The 16,865-nt window shown below is 39.7% G+C and overlaps 1 protein-coding gene across 3 annotated transcripts in view; it reads right to left on the bottom strand.

Annotated features, from left to right (window-relative positions):
• Nucleotides 1-16,865, bottom strand: part of NOTCH2 (notch receptor 2) — a 178,061-nt gene that overhangs the window by 92,470 nt on the left and 68,726 nt on the right. For 2 of the 3 annotated variants that reach the window (XM_030869221.2, XM_070045204.1), the window contains one exon: nt 2,294-2,553. In XM_030869221.2, the coding sequence (XP_030725081.2) occupies nt 2,294-2,553 (260 nt within the window). Of the gene's footprint in view, nt 1-2,293; nt 2,554-13,593; nt 13,695-16,865 lie in introns of those variants that run through there. The other variant, XM_070045200.1, reaches the window with a different exon arrangement.

Below are 16,865 nucleotides of genomic sequence, written 5' to 3'. Positions count from 1 at the left end.
GAGGTGACATTTGAGCACACAGAAGCGCTCTCTGCCTATCAAGAATATCAAATTAAAGGGAAAGGGTGCAATAAAAATCTGGGTACAGCATGTATATCTCACAGTGCTAAGCCTAGAGAAAATGAAGGAACCTCAATCTTTCTTCCTATTTTTTCTTCTGAGAGGTACTTACCTACAATGGAGAACAGATAAAAATGGTTACTTCTGACAACTGTGTATATCAGAGTATTTGCCTACAACTGAAACAAGAAGGTCTCTGACCTTGGTTTCCCATATATGTTTTGTACAAGCACTAACTTCCTGCCTCTGTTTCTTTATCTATGAGTGAGGTGAGCTCATACAGTCTGACGAGGTGGTATAGTGAGCTATCCCAAAACCAAAAGGGTGAGCTTGACCTGTGGTAGTTCCTAAAGTGACAGACAAGAGTGGCAGATGTGTAAGGATGATCAGAACCCTGCAGACCACCAAGAAGAGTTTGTTTTAATGGCAAAGGAACACATTTTAATTTGAGGGTTATTTCAGAGTAACATTTTAGTTCTGAAGAAGGCACTACTGTCATTTCCACCAGTCAGGATTAAAATGTGTTAAATAGATATGCCTTCCCTTTGCCTTGTGGAGCCAAACAACTCGAAACTGACAATCAGGAAAAATTATTCTCTTAACCACCAAATCTCTTCAGTGACTCACAGTATCAATGCTGTCATAGTCATGATGGAGATAACGGATCATCCTATATATCTTCTACCCGTAACAACACCTTTTAATGAAAAACCAGTAGAACAAGTATTCCAAACTAAATGGTCCAGTCTAGTTTTCTGAATATGTCTTTCATTTTTTATTAGATTTACGGAATTGTTGATATAGTGGGGGACAAAATGATGGCTTGTTCTCCTTTTCTCGTCTACCTTCATAAACACGTGTGGTTCATTCTGAATAAAGCTCAGACCCAGCTTTGAAGAACCCACAATATAGTCAGATGAGAGACATGTAAAAATTAATTACAATAAAATGTGACACATAAACTAACAGAACATAGAGACTAACTGTGTAAAGGAATCATGAAAGGGTCACTAAGAGTTTACAATAACATTGGGCAATCCCTAACTGTAGGAAAGGGCGTTCCAGGCAAAGGGGTGTGCAAAAGCATGGAGGCAACAGGAAGCATGACATTTTCAGGAAATGATGAGAACACTGGCGTCACTAGAGCTAGATGCGTGTGAGGAACTGAGGCTATAAGAAGATGTAAGGCCTAGACTGTAAGGGCTACGCGAGCCATGTAAAAGAGTTTGTACTCTGCAGACGATGAAAAGTCACTAGGGTGGTAAGCAGGTGAGTTTGTGAGAAGATCTGCACTCATGTTAAAGATCCATGGTAATGTGACAGGTGGACAAGACGGGGAGAAAGTAAAGGCAAGGAAACCAGGTAAGAAGCAACTGCAGGAGTCCAGGTGAGAGATGACCTGGACCTCACCTACAGAGGTCTTTAGAGGTCACAGAGCAGAAGAGAAAATGGAGAGGAGTAGACAGGTGAGACGTATCTCAGAGATTAGACGGGGTGACTGAGTCTAAGTGGGGTACAGAGAAGTGAGAGGGAGTTTCTAGTTTGGAGTATTTGGAGTGTACATTGGTGCCACTATGATATCAACATGTTGAGTTTGAGGTACCTGTCGAATTTCTAAGGATAATATGCAACGGATAGTTAGAAATATGAGCCTGAATGTCAGGGTTGGGGTGGAGCTAAAAGGATGACCACGAGAGGCATCAGCAAGGGATGAAGATGCTGAGAGTTGAAGCAACTGGAGATAGCGAGATTCCCTGGGGAAAGCTGTGCTATGACTCAAAACGGGGCTCAAAACAGAATTCCAAAGAACACAAAAATTAAATGTATGAGGACAAGGATAAGGCAATGTAGAAGCAAATGGAACAATCAGTTTAGAAAGCCCGAAAAGCCAATGCCCTGAATGTCTGGGGAGAGGAGATTTCAAGGAATAAGTTATCGGTAACACGAACAACTTTTCTTCTGGTGATAGTTAAGTAATTCTGATCCCCAATCCTGATATATATTCTTCAGGCAGTCAACTACTTCTGAGTATCTGACCCTTTTTCTTTCTCTTTCTCCCCTTTCAAAAGGAACTGAAGGATAGTTGATTGGAACATTCTGGTCCTTACCATAATGTTAAACATGTACCAGAGTTGGGGGGACCCTAAAGAACCAGATGACAGTTATCTAAAAGATGCTAAATAAGAGTACCTGCTGAGAATGGGAAAGTATGGCCGTGAGTCCCATTTGTTACCTGTAAAACCGACTTGGCAGGTGCACTCATAGGTATCCCGGCTAAGCACGTGGCACTTGCCTCCATTCAGGCAAGGGTGAGACCCAAAGCAGGGGTGAGTGGTCGAGTACTGGCAGTCCTCGCCTATGAAGCCCGGGGCACATCGGCATGTGGCTTTCCCCAACATAGCCTGGGCCACACACGTCCCACCATTCTGGCAGCGGTTCTTCTCACAGGGGTCTCGATGTTGACAATATTCTCCCAAGAATCCCTCTGGGCATCTGTATGGAAAAGAGAGGAGTCCATGAAAACTCCTGACTTCTTATAAGTTCCCCAAACTTACAAGATAACGCAGTCCATTCAAGAAAACACGAGACTGTAAATGGAGAAACCCAAAGGTACAACGGTAAAACTGACTCACTTTGGGAGGAGAAGTGTTTAGAGTACTTAACTGCATACTCTCATGTCTTTTTGAGTTTTGGCAGGTGACAGAATATCAGGTGGGTGACCCAGCATGGTCTGCCATGGCCAGTCAACATGACCCTTATTCAGAGGCAAAATACAGCTATAGCTTTTTTCATGTAGATGCAGGCTGGTATGCTGTAACAGCACCTTTTTGTGCAGCATTGTTGATACTTGCCTTTAAATTCATTAACTTTCTCGTTTTGACTAAGTCAATTGATAGAATTAAGACATTCACATGATAATGTATGGACTGAGCCTCTTATCCTCTCCAATTTAAAATATATAAAATCTCTCTCAAGCATTGAGAAATAATAAGTTCTACTTTTGTTGTTTCCACTGAGACATCAGTTGGCCTATACCTAGACTTCTGGGTTATGTTCAAGGGGTTGAGACTGTGATAAAGAAAAAGGAGGTACAGGAATGGGGAAGGGTTCAAAGGGGCTTTTCAGAAACTTAAATCCGTTAAGATATTAGTAGCAGGCAGCTTTCCTAACCAAAAAAAAAAAGCACAGAATATAATTAAAATAACATTTAAAATATCTAAGGTACCATACAAACACCAAAGTGAAGAAGGGAAAACAATTCAAGAATAACATTCTATACCATTTTCCACACACTGTGTTGAGGAATCTTTTTATATGCCATCCATTGATTCCTAAGATGCACAACCATCCCAAATTGTGTGTAATATTTACGACAGTTTTCTCTAAACACCATAAAAAGGCATGGAAAGTCTCCATTTTCATAATGAAGAGGTTGTTCAAATGGGACCTCTAAGAAGCATTTAAATGGAACACAAAGTCTTTGATTCTAACTATACATCTTGCCATTTGGCTGTAACCCAGATATTCTGGTTCAACCTCTTTCTCCATTTAACTTTTTGGAGGATAGAAAACTAACTGCAAGGCTGTTCCACCATTACCTCGAAGATAACACATTTAAACCAATGTGTTTAAATCCTATCACATCTTCCAATGCTCAATCACTATGTTCTGACCCTCCCAATCACCCAGACTTGAAGCACTGGGGTCCCGTCTCACTCCTTCTTGTCTTTGCCAACCATATCCATGATGTTTTATTAGCCACTGGTTGACCAGGTGAGGTCTTCAGAGGTCACAGTTTTGAGAAAAGGAGAACCAGATATTTGGGAACTAAGACAGTACATGCCCAGATGAATTACACAGTAACTAAAATGGCTGGAGGAGGAAACAGAGCTAGTAAGTAGCTACAGTGGCAGTGATGTAACTGACCCCAGCCTCCTCACCTTTTCCCAGAGCTCTGAACAGTAAGAGTGGCAGAGCCAGGAGCAGCTGGAGCTCTGAGCATCCTCATGAACAGATGAAGCTAGAGAATAAGAGGCAGTGAGGAGAGGGCACAGCAGTGAAAGCAAAGACTGGCTGAAGTTTCCAGTGAGGAGTCTGCACCTCATACGGTGAGGAGGCCCATTTGGAGTCCTGGTGCTATGACCTTGCACAAGTTATTGGGTTGGCCAAAAGGTTCATTCAGTTTTTTTCCATAAGATGGCTCTAGTAGCACTTAGTTGTCTTTAACTTCATTCAAAACAATTTTGTTAGACTATATTGTGACAGCTGTCATATCAGTGTACATTTTTTAAAAAACTTATCAAAATTGGTGAATTTTTGTGTAGCCATTTGAATACTGAAGATGGAAGAAAAAGGCAACATTTTTGGCATATTATGCTTTATTATTTCAAGAAAGGTAAAAACACAACAGAAACGCAAAAGAAAAAGATTTGTGCAGTGTATGGAGAAGGTGCTGTGACTGATTGAACATGTCTAAAGTGGTTTGCAAAGTTTCGTGCTGGAGATTTCTCGCTAGACGATGCCCCATGGTCAGGTAGACTAGTTGAAGTTGATAGTGATCAAACAGAGACATTAACTGAGAACAATCAACGTTCTACCACGCAGGAGACAGCCGACATACTCAAAGTATCCAAATCAAGCACTGAAAATCATTTGCACCAGCTTGGTTATGTGAATCGCTTTGATGTTTGGGTTCCACGTAAGTTAAGTGAAAAAAAACCTTCTTGACAGTATTTCCACATGTGATTCTCTACTTAAACGTAATGAAAACATTCCATTTTTAAAACAAATTGTGATGGGCGATGAAAAGTGGATACTGTACAATAATGTGGGATGGGAGAGATCACGGGGCAAGTGAAAGGAACCACCACCAACCACACCAAAGGCCGGTCTTCATCCAAAGAAGGTGATGTTGTGTATATGGTGGGATTGGAAGGAAGTCCTCTATTATGAGCTCCTTCCAGAAAACCAAATGATTAATTCCAAGTACTGCTCTCAATCAGACCAACTGAAAGCAGCACTCAACAAAAAGCGTCCCGAGGGGCTTCCCTGGTGGCGCAGTGGTTGAGAGTCCACCTGCCGATGCAAGGGACACGGGTTCGTGCCCCGGTCCGGGAAGATCCCACATGCCGCGGTGCGGCTGGGCCCGTTAGCCATGGCCGCTGAGCCTGCGCGTCCGGAGCCTGTGCTCCGCAACGAGAGAGGTCACAACAGTGAGAGGCCCGCGTACCGGGGGGGAAAAAAAAAGAAAAAAAAAGCATCCCGAATTAGTCAACAGAAAATGCATAATCTTCCATCAGGATAACACAACACTGCCTGCTTCTTTGATGACCAGGCAAAAACTGTTACAGCTTGGCTGGGAAGTTCTGATTCATCCGCTGTGTTCACCAGACTTTGCACCTTTGGATTTCCAATTATTTCCGTCTTTACAAAATTCTCTTAATTGAAAAAATTTCAATTCCCTGGAAGACTGTAAAAGGCACCTGGCACAGTTCTTTGCTCAAAAAGATAAAAAGTTTTGGGAAGATGGAATTATGAAGTTGCCTGAAAAATGACAGAAGGTAGTGGAACAAAAGGGTGAATATGCTGTTCAATAAAGTTCTTGTTGAAAATAAAAAATGTGTCTTTTATTTTTACTTAAAAAACCGAAGGAACTTTCTGACCAATCCAATACTTAACTGCACTATCAGCTCTCTCACATTTTAAATAGTTAATAAAGCTACCTGCATCGTGAAGCTGTTTTAAGAACTGAACAAAATCAAGTATGTGAAAAACTTTATAAATATGTAAAAGTTTTGCAGATGAAAAACATTTTTTCTCTCTTTGTACTTATTGAGGAAAAATATAATGCTTTATTCAAATCACAGCTTGATTTTATAACAGAATAGGTTATTTGCTGATTATTTTTTAAGTAAAGGAGCAAAAATTGCCAACGTAGCATAGGTAAAATTAACCCTGAGCTATATTATTAAAAGCATTTGCAACTTATTCAAGGTATCTGTTATGGATGACGTTAGAAACTGCGACACAATTCTCATTCACAGTGACAGTCCTCTGGGCATTAAGCCTGGCTAACACCTCTCGATTCTCCCACACAGGAATTCTTTGCCTTGTAAATAATGGCAAACTTTTAAACCTGGGTGGGCTTTGCCCAGCTTTGCTTCCACCACCTCCCCAACACTATCATATGGCGTCTGCTCGGAGAATGCAAACTCATTCAAAAATGAGCTTCATAAACATGTAATGAAAACGTAAGGTTCCCAGGAAAACAAAGATGAAAACAATATGCAAGATTCTGAAGCCAAACAAACGTATTCCTGAATTATCTATTACTAAGGTTTAATCTACATTGTTGCTTCCTACCAGTACGAAAAAATAAGTTTCAACTAAGGTATGTTTAAGAAACCAGTAAAAATAGAGGTGGTGACTACAGCTTGTCGGTCTACTCTGACCCACTGCTTACTTTTTATGGCTGGAAAGCTAAGAACGGTTCTTACATTTTTAAATGGTTGAGGGAAAAAAATTTTAAAAAAAACAATAATATTTTACGACATTTGAAAATTATGTAAAATTCAAATTTCAGGGTCCATACATAAAGTCTTATTGGAACGCAACCATACTCGTGCATGGAGGGATTGTCTATGGCTACGTTCGCACTACAATAACAGGGTTGAGTAGTTGTGATGAAACGATATGGCTCGAAAAAGTGTTTACTATCCGGTGCTTTATAGAAAAAGTTTGCCAACTCCTGACTGACAGAATATCTGAAGCCTAATTCTATGTATAGCATCCAAATGCTTATTAATAATGATGTTGATGATGAAGAAGAACATTCTCATATCAGTTTCCACAAAGAATGTTACACTCATTCATTCATGCAACAAGCATTTACTAAGTGCCAGGCATTGTTCTAATGCTAGGAAAATCCTTGAACTCGTGGAGTTTAAATTTTAGTAGGAGAAGACAAAAAGCAAAATTAATAAGTAAAATACATAATTTGTTATGTGACATTAAGTGCTATGTAAAACAAGAAAGGGGCACAGGAAGGGAATGAACTGGGGATAATGGAGGTGGATAAGTGAGGTATTTCAGTTACAAATAGGAAAAGCAGAAAAGGCCTCACTGAAAGGCACATTTGAGTCAGAACGTGAATGAGGTGAGGGACTAGCCATGCAGGTATCTAGGGAAAGCATGTTCAAGGCAGAGAGAACAGCAAACGCAAAGGCCCTTAAATAGGAAACAGTCCTGGCATGTTTGAGGAATAGCCAGGAGACCTCTGTGGCTCCACCAAAGGGATTAAGAAAAAAAAGTAGCAGAAAATAGATTACAGCTATAACTGGGAGGCAGATCATGAGGGGTCGTCAGGCCACTGCAAAGAAGGATTTAGGGTTTTACTCTAAATGAGATAATACTTAGATATGATGTACAACTGATTTATTCTTCTGAAGTCCATGTACAGAAAACACGTCTTATTTTTATGGGAAACTAGACCCATTGTTGGTATAATAATAAAGACCTTCTTATTTAAAATGTTCTAGAGGGCTAGACATCAACCTATTCCTTTACCTTAAAACATGTACAAGTCTCTTTTTTTTTTTTTTTTTTTTGCGGTACGCGGGCCTCTCACTGTTGTGGCCTCTCCCGTTGCGGAGCACAGGCTCCGGATGCACAGGCTCAGCAGCCATGGCTCATGGGCCCAGCCGCTCTGCGGCATGTGGGATCTTCCCGGACCTGGGCACGAACCTGTGTCCCCTGCATCGGCAAGCGGACTCTCAACCACTGCGCCACCAGGGAAGCCCTACAAGTCTCTTTCAACCTACATTTTTCACTAAGCCTCATCTCCCTTTCCAAATTCTTCCTTCACAAATAAACTTCTATAACTGTAGCCTAATTTTACAGCTATTTTCCCTTTCTTTTCCACTTTTTTATTTGTTCCTTTGCAGTAAAACTTTCATTCTACTTATTGCCCAGAAACTCTGTCCTAAGAGCAATGACTTTCCCCTTGTCAAGTTCAATGGTCTCATCTGAGATTTCTTCATAAGGAAATTCTCCCTCTTATAGGAGGTACTGCTGACCATGCCTCCATCACCCCACTTGTTTTACATTTGGCTTTTACGACTCCCTCTGTATCTCAAAGCTTGGTAAATTCTTAGTCTAGATTGCTGAATCCTCTTCTCCTTCTTCCCCATCGATTTACGGCCACTTGAGGCTTAAGTCTGGGCTGGACTACTCTTTTCTCTCTTAGGCATTTGTTATTTTTGTTATTGTTCATTTTGTTTTAAGCAACTATCTTCATGTATACAGCTCCAGTTCCATATGTTCAGTTTACTAAAAGTCATCTACTTACCCTAATATATCCTGCCAATACTTGACACTAAACATTTCAAAAGTAGGATTATATTTCCATGAAACTTTAATGCCTCCATTTTCCTAAGGCTTCCATTTACAATCTCAAAAGTCATTTTCGGTTAATCCTTTTACATTATATACAACTTATGAACATGTTCTCATGTCTTGTTAACTGAATTCCTACAGTACTCATCATTCCCACGCACTGTTCCCTTTCTGATAAAAAATTCTGATCATCTTAAAAGCCTCAGGCCAGACATCTTGTTGCTGTCTTTTTCCCCACTTCCATCCATCCTTGTAATAACAGAACCTTGGGATTAAAGATACCCTAAGGTAATTTCTACCCAAAGAGATAATTCTTTCTAAAATATCCCTAAAAGACGACCACAGCCTCTACTTGAATAAAAGTAGTTAAGCATGGTGTCTGAGAAATAGAATTTAATAAATACTTGAAGTTATTTTGTTCCTATTATTAAAAGCACAGATACCAGAACCAGATCACCTGGATTTCAATCCCATGTACTCTATGAGTGATCCTGAGCAAGCTACTAAGCCTCCTTGTTGTAAAATAAATTTCATAACAGTGCCTACCTTGTAGCGTTTTAAATAATTGTAAAGCACTTAGAACAGTAGGTAGCACATAGTAAATGCCATGTATTTGTTAAGTAAAATAAAATTACTGGCTCACTGCTTTAACAATAGAACTCTCTTCAGTGTGGGTGGATCCCCATGTCAGGAAGCTCTTTCTTTCTGATGTCTTCAAATTCTACCTTCCTTCCTAGGTATGTATATACCAAGAGGGATAAAACATAAGTCCACCAAAAATCTGTAAAGAATGTTCAGAGCAGTATTATTCATAATAACGAAAAGTAGAAACAACCCAAATGTCCATAGCTGATGAATGGATAAATAACATGTGGTATATCCATACAATGAAATATCATTTGCCATAAAAAGGAATGAAGATTTGATACATGCTGTGACACAGATGAACCTTGAAAATACCATGCTAAGTGAAAGAGGCTAGACACAAAAGGCCACGTATTGTGTGATTTCATTTTTGTGAAATGTCAAGAATAGGCAAATCTATACAGATAGAAAGTAGATTAGTGTTGCCAGGGGCTGGGAGGAGGGGGAACTGAAGAGGGACTACTAAGGAGTAGAGAGTTCCTTTGGAAGGTAATGAAAATGTTTGAAAATTAGATAATGCTGATGGTTACACTTAACTGTGAATATACTAAAAACCACTGAATTGTACACTTCAAAAGGGTGAATTTAATAGTATGTGAATTACTGTTGGTGGGAATGTAAATGGGTGCAGCCACTATGGAAAACAGTATGGAAGTTCCCTAAAAAAACTAAAAATAGAGTTACCATATGATACAGCAATCCCACTCCTGGGCATATATCAATATCTAGACAAAACTCTTTAATTTGAAAAGATACATACACCCCAATGTTCACAGCAGCACTGTTTACAACAGCCAAGACATGGAAGCAACCTGTCCATGCCCATCAACAGATGAATGGATAAAGAAGATGTGATATATATGTATATACCCATACACACACACACACACACACACACACACACACACACACACACACACACTGGAATATTACTCAGCCATAAAAAAGAATGAAATAATGCCATTTTGCAGCAACATGGAAGGACCTAGAGATTATCCTACTAAGTGAAGTAAGTCAGAAAGAGAAAGACAAATACCATATGATATCACTTATATGTGGAATCTAAAATATGACACAAATGAACTTATTTACAAAACAGAAACAGACTCACAGACATAGAAAACAAACTTATGGTTATCAAAGGGGAAAGAGAATGGGCAAAGGACAAATTAGGAGTATAGGATTAACAGATACAAACTACTGTATATAAAATAGATAAACAGTAAGGTCCTACTGTGTAGCACAGGGAACTATATTCAATATCCTGTAATAAACCATAATGTAAAAGTATATATATATGTGTGTGTGTGTGTGTGTGTATAAAAAACTGAATCACTTTGCTGTACACCAGAAACTAACACAACATTGCAAGTCAACTATACTTCAATAAAAATTTTTTAATTAAAAAATTTTTAAATAGTATGTGAGTTATATCTTATTTAAAAAAAATAATTCTGCCTCCCTATAATTTCCACCTGCTGGCTATGCCTGTCTTCTAGAACAAAACGGAACAAGCCTTCCGCTTCTATTACACGTGGTCCTTCAAGAATTTAAAGATTGGACTTCCCTGGTGGCGCAGTGGTTAAGAATCCGCCTGCCAATGCAGGGGACACGGGTTCGAGCCCTGGTCTGGGAAGATCCCACATGCTACGGGGCAACTAAGCCCGTGAGCCACAACTACTGAGACTGTGCTCTAGAGGCCGTGAGCCACAACTACTGAGGCCACGTGCCACAACTACTGAATCCCGCGCACCTAGAGCCCGTGCTCCGCAACAAGAGAAGCCACCACAATGAGAAGCCCACGCACCACAACGAAGAGTAGCCCCCGCTCGCCGCAACTAGAGAAAGCCCGTGCACAGCAACAAAGACCCAATGCAGCCAAAAATAAATAAATTTTTATATATTAAAAAAAAAAAGAATTTAAAGATAGCTATGTCGACTCTTCATTTTCTTTTTTCCAGGATTCAATGCTTTGGACTATTCCAGACTTCCTCACCATTTTAGTAGCTTTCTGATGCTTAAGATAACAATAGTAATAATAATAACAGTGACCAACATTTTTGAAGCACTTACTATGTATTATGTATTTGCTAAGCATTTTATTTTTATTACTCCCTATAACAGTTATGTTATATTATGATCTCCATTCTGTATATGAGGACCTTGAAGCTTAGAAAGATTAAGATTTCAGAGCTACAATATATCAGAAGCAGGATTCAAATCCAGGTATGACTCCAGAGCCCACCTACTTCAAAACTGGGCTATCCTGCCTAGCCCCAACTAGATGATTCTAGTTCATCAAAAACCTCTTTAAAAGGTAGGGCCCCAAATGGAAAAAAAACACCTGATACATATGTTCTTACCACTATGGCACAGAGCTGGACCATCACCTCCTGTGATCTGGACACCGTTGTTTCTAATATTGCAGCCTAAAGTGGTGTTCACTTTTTTAGAGGTCACAAAATCCAGTCAGTTAAAAAGTCCATATTTTTTTTCACATGAACTATTTTTATGCCATATTCCTCCCATCCTATGTTAGTACAACTTGTTTTTTGAATCCAATAATTGGACCTGTAATTTCTTTCTTTTAAATTCACCATGTTGAATCTTTACCCCAAGTTTCCTTGATTGAGATAACTTTTACACTTTATTCATATAATTACAGAATTTCAGCACTGCACCAAACCTCAGAAGTCAACTGGTCTGAACCCCTATTGCACTGATAAGGACACCAAAGCTAACTGACCTGCCCCAAGTTTGTCTGCAAATATAGAAATTTCCCCGAGTTTTGCATCATCTACAACTGTATTTCTATCTTTACCTAGATCCTTTATCAAAACATAGACTATCACTTAACTGAAAGTATTCTACGAAGTCTTGCCCCAAGACCGGTAGCCATTCAGTCAGCTCTATCATCTCAATTACCCCAGCATCCTGTCCACACCTCTCCATTAAGGGTAGCCAGAAAATTGCTCACTGAAAGAATGATCCTTCTCAAGTATAATTTTGATCATGTCACTCTTCTGCTCAGAAACTAGCTTTAGGGCCCAGCCCCTCAAATCCTTAGAATCTATGGCCTACTTGTCTGCCCCACTCCTACCACCCGTCTTACTCCTCAGAGATCCATAACTTAAGCACTCCAGATTATTTCCACATTCGTGTCTACTCTTCCCTATATAAATATCTTCTTTCTAATCTCCATTTTCATCATCACATTTTCCCATCTGATAATGTCTCTAATTAATTTTCCTTTCGTCGATCCTTGCTTCAGAGACCTGCTCAAAACCTATGTCCAATTATTAAGCTTTCTCCACACCATCTCACCATCTCACTGATCAGATCATCTCTGATCTAACAGTAGTTGCATTCTATGTTACATGCTACATAATTTCTAACAGTGTGGCTCTTCTTCATTTATGCCATAATTAGGTCTTTCCTGTGCCTCTCTCAAACTCCTATTTGATATTTTTTTGTGAGAAAGGGCATATCTTCAGACCTTGGCACAGGTGCCTTGAATACCATGAACACCTGTGTTGCAAAAACCCCTCCCAACCTCACACTATGCTCTGCCTGGTAGAACACAGGCCAAGGCCACCTTAAGAATCATCCTGAGGTATAAGATTATCTCTCACACCCCAGGAGGCTAAGCAGAATTATGAACATGGGAAGAAAGGGGAGAAACGGGTGAGACAGCCAGAAATAAAGGGCCCCTGTTTCCTAAAGCAGGAGACCTTTCAACTTTGCAAATCCCTGTTCAACTGTAATACAAGTACACCATATACCCTGTTAGTCTGAGTGGGAATTAAGGCTCTCCACTGAAAACAGGAGTTTAAATAGCCCTTTTCTTGAGATGGCTCAAGTTGAGTTTATTATCCAAGTTCCCTTATAAATCTTTAGTTCTATTAGTTTATTAGAACTTCTATTAAGTTCTATTAAGTACAATTTTTGGAAAATAGCCTAAATCTTGAACTAAAGGTGTATATAAAAAATTTCTAAAAGATAACCAAAAAACTCTAACAGCTGCCTTTTGTTCCCAAAACAATATGAATGCCCGCCTCTCAGCAGGGAATTTATCACTTATTTAAGTAGTATTCTCAGTGACTTCCTCCTAATCTCTTCCTCTCTCTGGAACTATATTCTCTGAAAGAATATAGTTCACAGAGGAGGCTGTGAGTACAGGGAAAGTTTTGGGGGGCTTTTTCCCTGTAAAATAATTTCACAAACTAATCTGAATACTTATCAGCTCCATACAGATATATTCATGCCTTTTTCGGAAAAAGTCTGCCATTTCTGACACAAAGAGGTCCACTCTTTCATTGTTACTGTTCAAACACACACACATGGCGAATGAGGTGAAGGGGAGGGATGGAGGAAAGAAAAGAGAGAGGAAAACAAGGGATTCCTCCAAATGGAACTAGAAAACATTCCAACTGAATGGATGCCCATACAGTCCCCCCTCAATAAAACAGATGAAAACCAGACCCCAACTCTCACATGTCACCAGCAGCCTGGATTGGTTTACATGTAGCCACTTTACAGACTTCAACGAAGCTGGTATTTGAATAGCAATTCCAATCTATCTGGCAATGGCTGCAGTTCAGGATCAGTCTCCCTAGTAATACAGGACAGAAAAATTTGTTCTTTCAAGTTTCCTAAGTGAATAGCCACTCGTCTAGAGAAAAGCTTAAAACACTGCAGCAGCTTGTGTCAGCTCCAAGATGACTGTAGTTTGAGCAGGAAATAAGCCCCTTTTCCAAATAAAAGCCAGTGTTCTCTCTCCTTGTTTTCTCCACCGAATGTTCTGTATCAGCAGGGTGAGCCCAAATGGCATGCACGGCTTCGCTGCAGCTCTGCCTTTAGCTTTTTTTAGCGAGGATTTGGTCATTAAAAAAATAAAACAACAACGCAAAACCCCACCACATACAAGAAGGAGGAAAAAAGAGGCGTGCTTTACGAAACAGCTATTTCAAAATCATGATTTTTAAAAAACTATACAGAATGTGGAATGGAGGGGGGAAAAAATGTCTCATGTGGGTTGTGTCGGCCCTGCAGCTGCTCCTCATTAAAGCTCCTCTTTACTCCCTCTGGGCTGGTTTCCAGCAGAAAATTCTTTAAACAGAACTCCGCTTTCAACCCACTTTCTTCTTGCTCTGGGCCTCTCGGCCCCCCAATCCACAGTGGCAGCCTGCCCTAGCTGAGCTCTAGAGGGGGAGCTGTCGTTAAGGGAAATGAGGTAAGGGCAGAGGGAAAAAATAAGAAACCAAATTAAGCATTGGTCAGTAACAAAGGTCTGCAGTTTGAAAAGGCCCCAAATCAGTCTGTTCTTTCCTGTGACCATAATGCCAGCTTAGTTTCCTGCCCCCTCCCCCAGGCCCCCGTTAAAGTAGATAAAAAATAATTGCTAACAGCCAAGGCTAACTGTAACCAGTTAAAGTTCCTATATAACACTTAATTCCCAAGGCTCTGGCTTACAAACTCCTAGATGCCCCAGAGTCTACAGAGTCAAGTCTAAACTCTTGGTTGGCATTCAAGAGGCCCAACCTACTAATCCAACCTCACCGTTCCCCTCCTCTCAGTACCACCAGTTTGACATCTCATCAGACTGTCAACTTTTTAATTCTATAACTCTGCATAAAGGTAACCAACTGGGTTATGCTAATTACTGACTTTGTTTTAAAAAAAACAACAACAAAAGAACAAAACAAAACAAAATAGTACATGAAGACTTCTTGTTAACTTCCTGGTAAAGAGGGGAAAAGGGAAGAACTCTGTGAGGCTAACTTCTTCTTGCCATTCCCACTCCCACTGTCACCTCCCCTCCCCACAAAAAAGAAAGGAAAAAAAAAAAAGGAAATACTATAGCTTACTTAGCAAGAAGGAAAAAGAAAAAGAACTAAAAAAAGCAATCATGAAATGGTACAGATGAACCAGTTTGCAGGGCAGAAATAGAGACACAGATGTACAGAACAAACGTATGGACACCAAGGGGGAAAGCGGCAGGGGGGTGGGGGTGGGATGAATTGGGAGATTGGGATTGACATGTATACACTGATATGTATAAAATAGATAACTAATAAGAACCTGCTGTATAAAAAATAAAATAAAATTCAAAAAATTTTTTAAAAAAAGTATTCATGTATAGAGTTAGGGCCCAGTGCTGGGCTGTTTGTGGTAAAACACATTTTCTAGGGCTTTGCTGGTTTGATGTAAAGGAAACAAAGACAAACATACAATCAATTTCTCTCTCTCTCTCTCTCTCTCACACACACACACACACAAACACACACACACCTTTTTCTTTTACCACAACTAATAAACAAAGACTACCAAATACTGCAGGACAGCCCATTTTTCTACTATGTAAATTCAGCTTCCTGAACAGAACATTTCTGCTTTTCTTGTAGAAGTAGTTCAGAAAATGTTAATCTTGGTTCCCACATTAGGCTGAACGCTTCCAAATTAAAAGTTTCCCACAGGAAAAGGATTTCATGGGGAGTTGTGAGGCTGGGAATTGTCTTCTGAAACTCCACCTCGCTGGGTTTCCACGTGTTCAGCTTTTTCAACCACCCCCCACCCATCTGAATAAAGCAATAAACACACACTGATTTTAATAAATCCAAATCAACCAGAAGCTGCCGTGGTATATGCTTTAAAACTTAGTTCATAGCATTGTTCATCTTCATCAGAGACTATGAAATCATGGTTAACCACTGCAATGGGAAACCATGTTTTATTTACGTAAGAATTTGCAAACACCCTTATCTTCCAGTTTATAGTCTGGGCTCATTTATCAGAACTCAAAAGCTGAACTGAGTGCCTAGCCTCTTCAATCATCACTTGAAAGATTGGGCAAGGGCATACAAACAGCACTGAAAGAGCTCTGTTGCTGCTATAACAGAAGATGGTCTTTCCTCTGTCTTCTAGCACACGATCAGTACCTTACCATATTTCACTGCACTGGACCCTGAGAAAATATCTATTTGTGATTAAAACACGGCAAACATACTCTAAACACATAAGTTTACAAAAAGCACCCTTCACAGTAATAGGCAAAAATGAATGAGTTAAGCCAGTTGTTCCCAAGCTATGCACTGTACAGTTGCTGCAAGGAGTCTGTAAACGCTTATAAAACACTCTCTAGACTACCAGATAATGTCCTATCCATATAAAATGGACTGTAAATGCTGTTACAATTATTAAAATTTTGAGGTATTATGAAGGGTTACTGAATTCTGAGTAGATTTTGACATTATGCATTGTATTCAAACAAGAGACCATGAAGTGGCTTCAACCCAAGATCATCTCTCCTTTATGCCTCACACTCTCGCAAGGCTCAGCTTCTTTAGCTCCTAGAACATGTTACAGTGTGCCTCCAGACCTCTGTACATGCTGTTCACTCAGCCCAAAACACTTTTCCCCTCCCTCTTCTTAAGCCCTAAAATTCCTTTAAGCTTCAGCTCAAATTTTATTTCTTTTGAGAAACAGGCTTGATGCCCCCTGCTGTATATTCCCATAACCCTAACATATATCACTCATTACCTTGTATTATGATTATTTGTCTGCCCAACAGACTAAGAATTATTCATCACCATACTCCCAGTGCATAATACAGTAACTGGTATATAGAAGGCATTCAACTATTCAGTGCTTATATTCTTTTTTTTTCTTTTTTTTTTTTTTTTAGTGCTTACATTCTTAACAGAAGCCAAAAGGCAAAATGCAAGGGTCCATGGAGTCTTTACACCTTCAAAAAACTTTAATTATAC

Source organism: Globicephala melas, chromosome 1 (genome assembly GCF_963455315.2).
Source record: "Globicephala melas chromosome 1, mGloMel1.2, whole genome shotgun sequence".
NCBI lineage: Eukaryota > Metazoa > Chordata > Mammalia > Artiodactyla > Delphinidae > Globicephala > Globicephala melas.
Note: the sequence above shows the minus strand (reverse complement) of the source record. Positions and strands in the feature narration are given on the sequence as shown.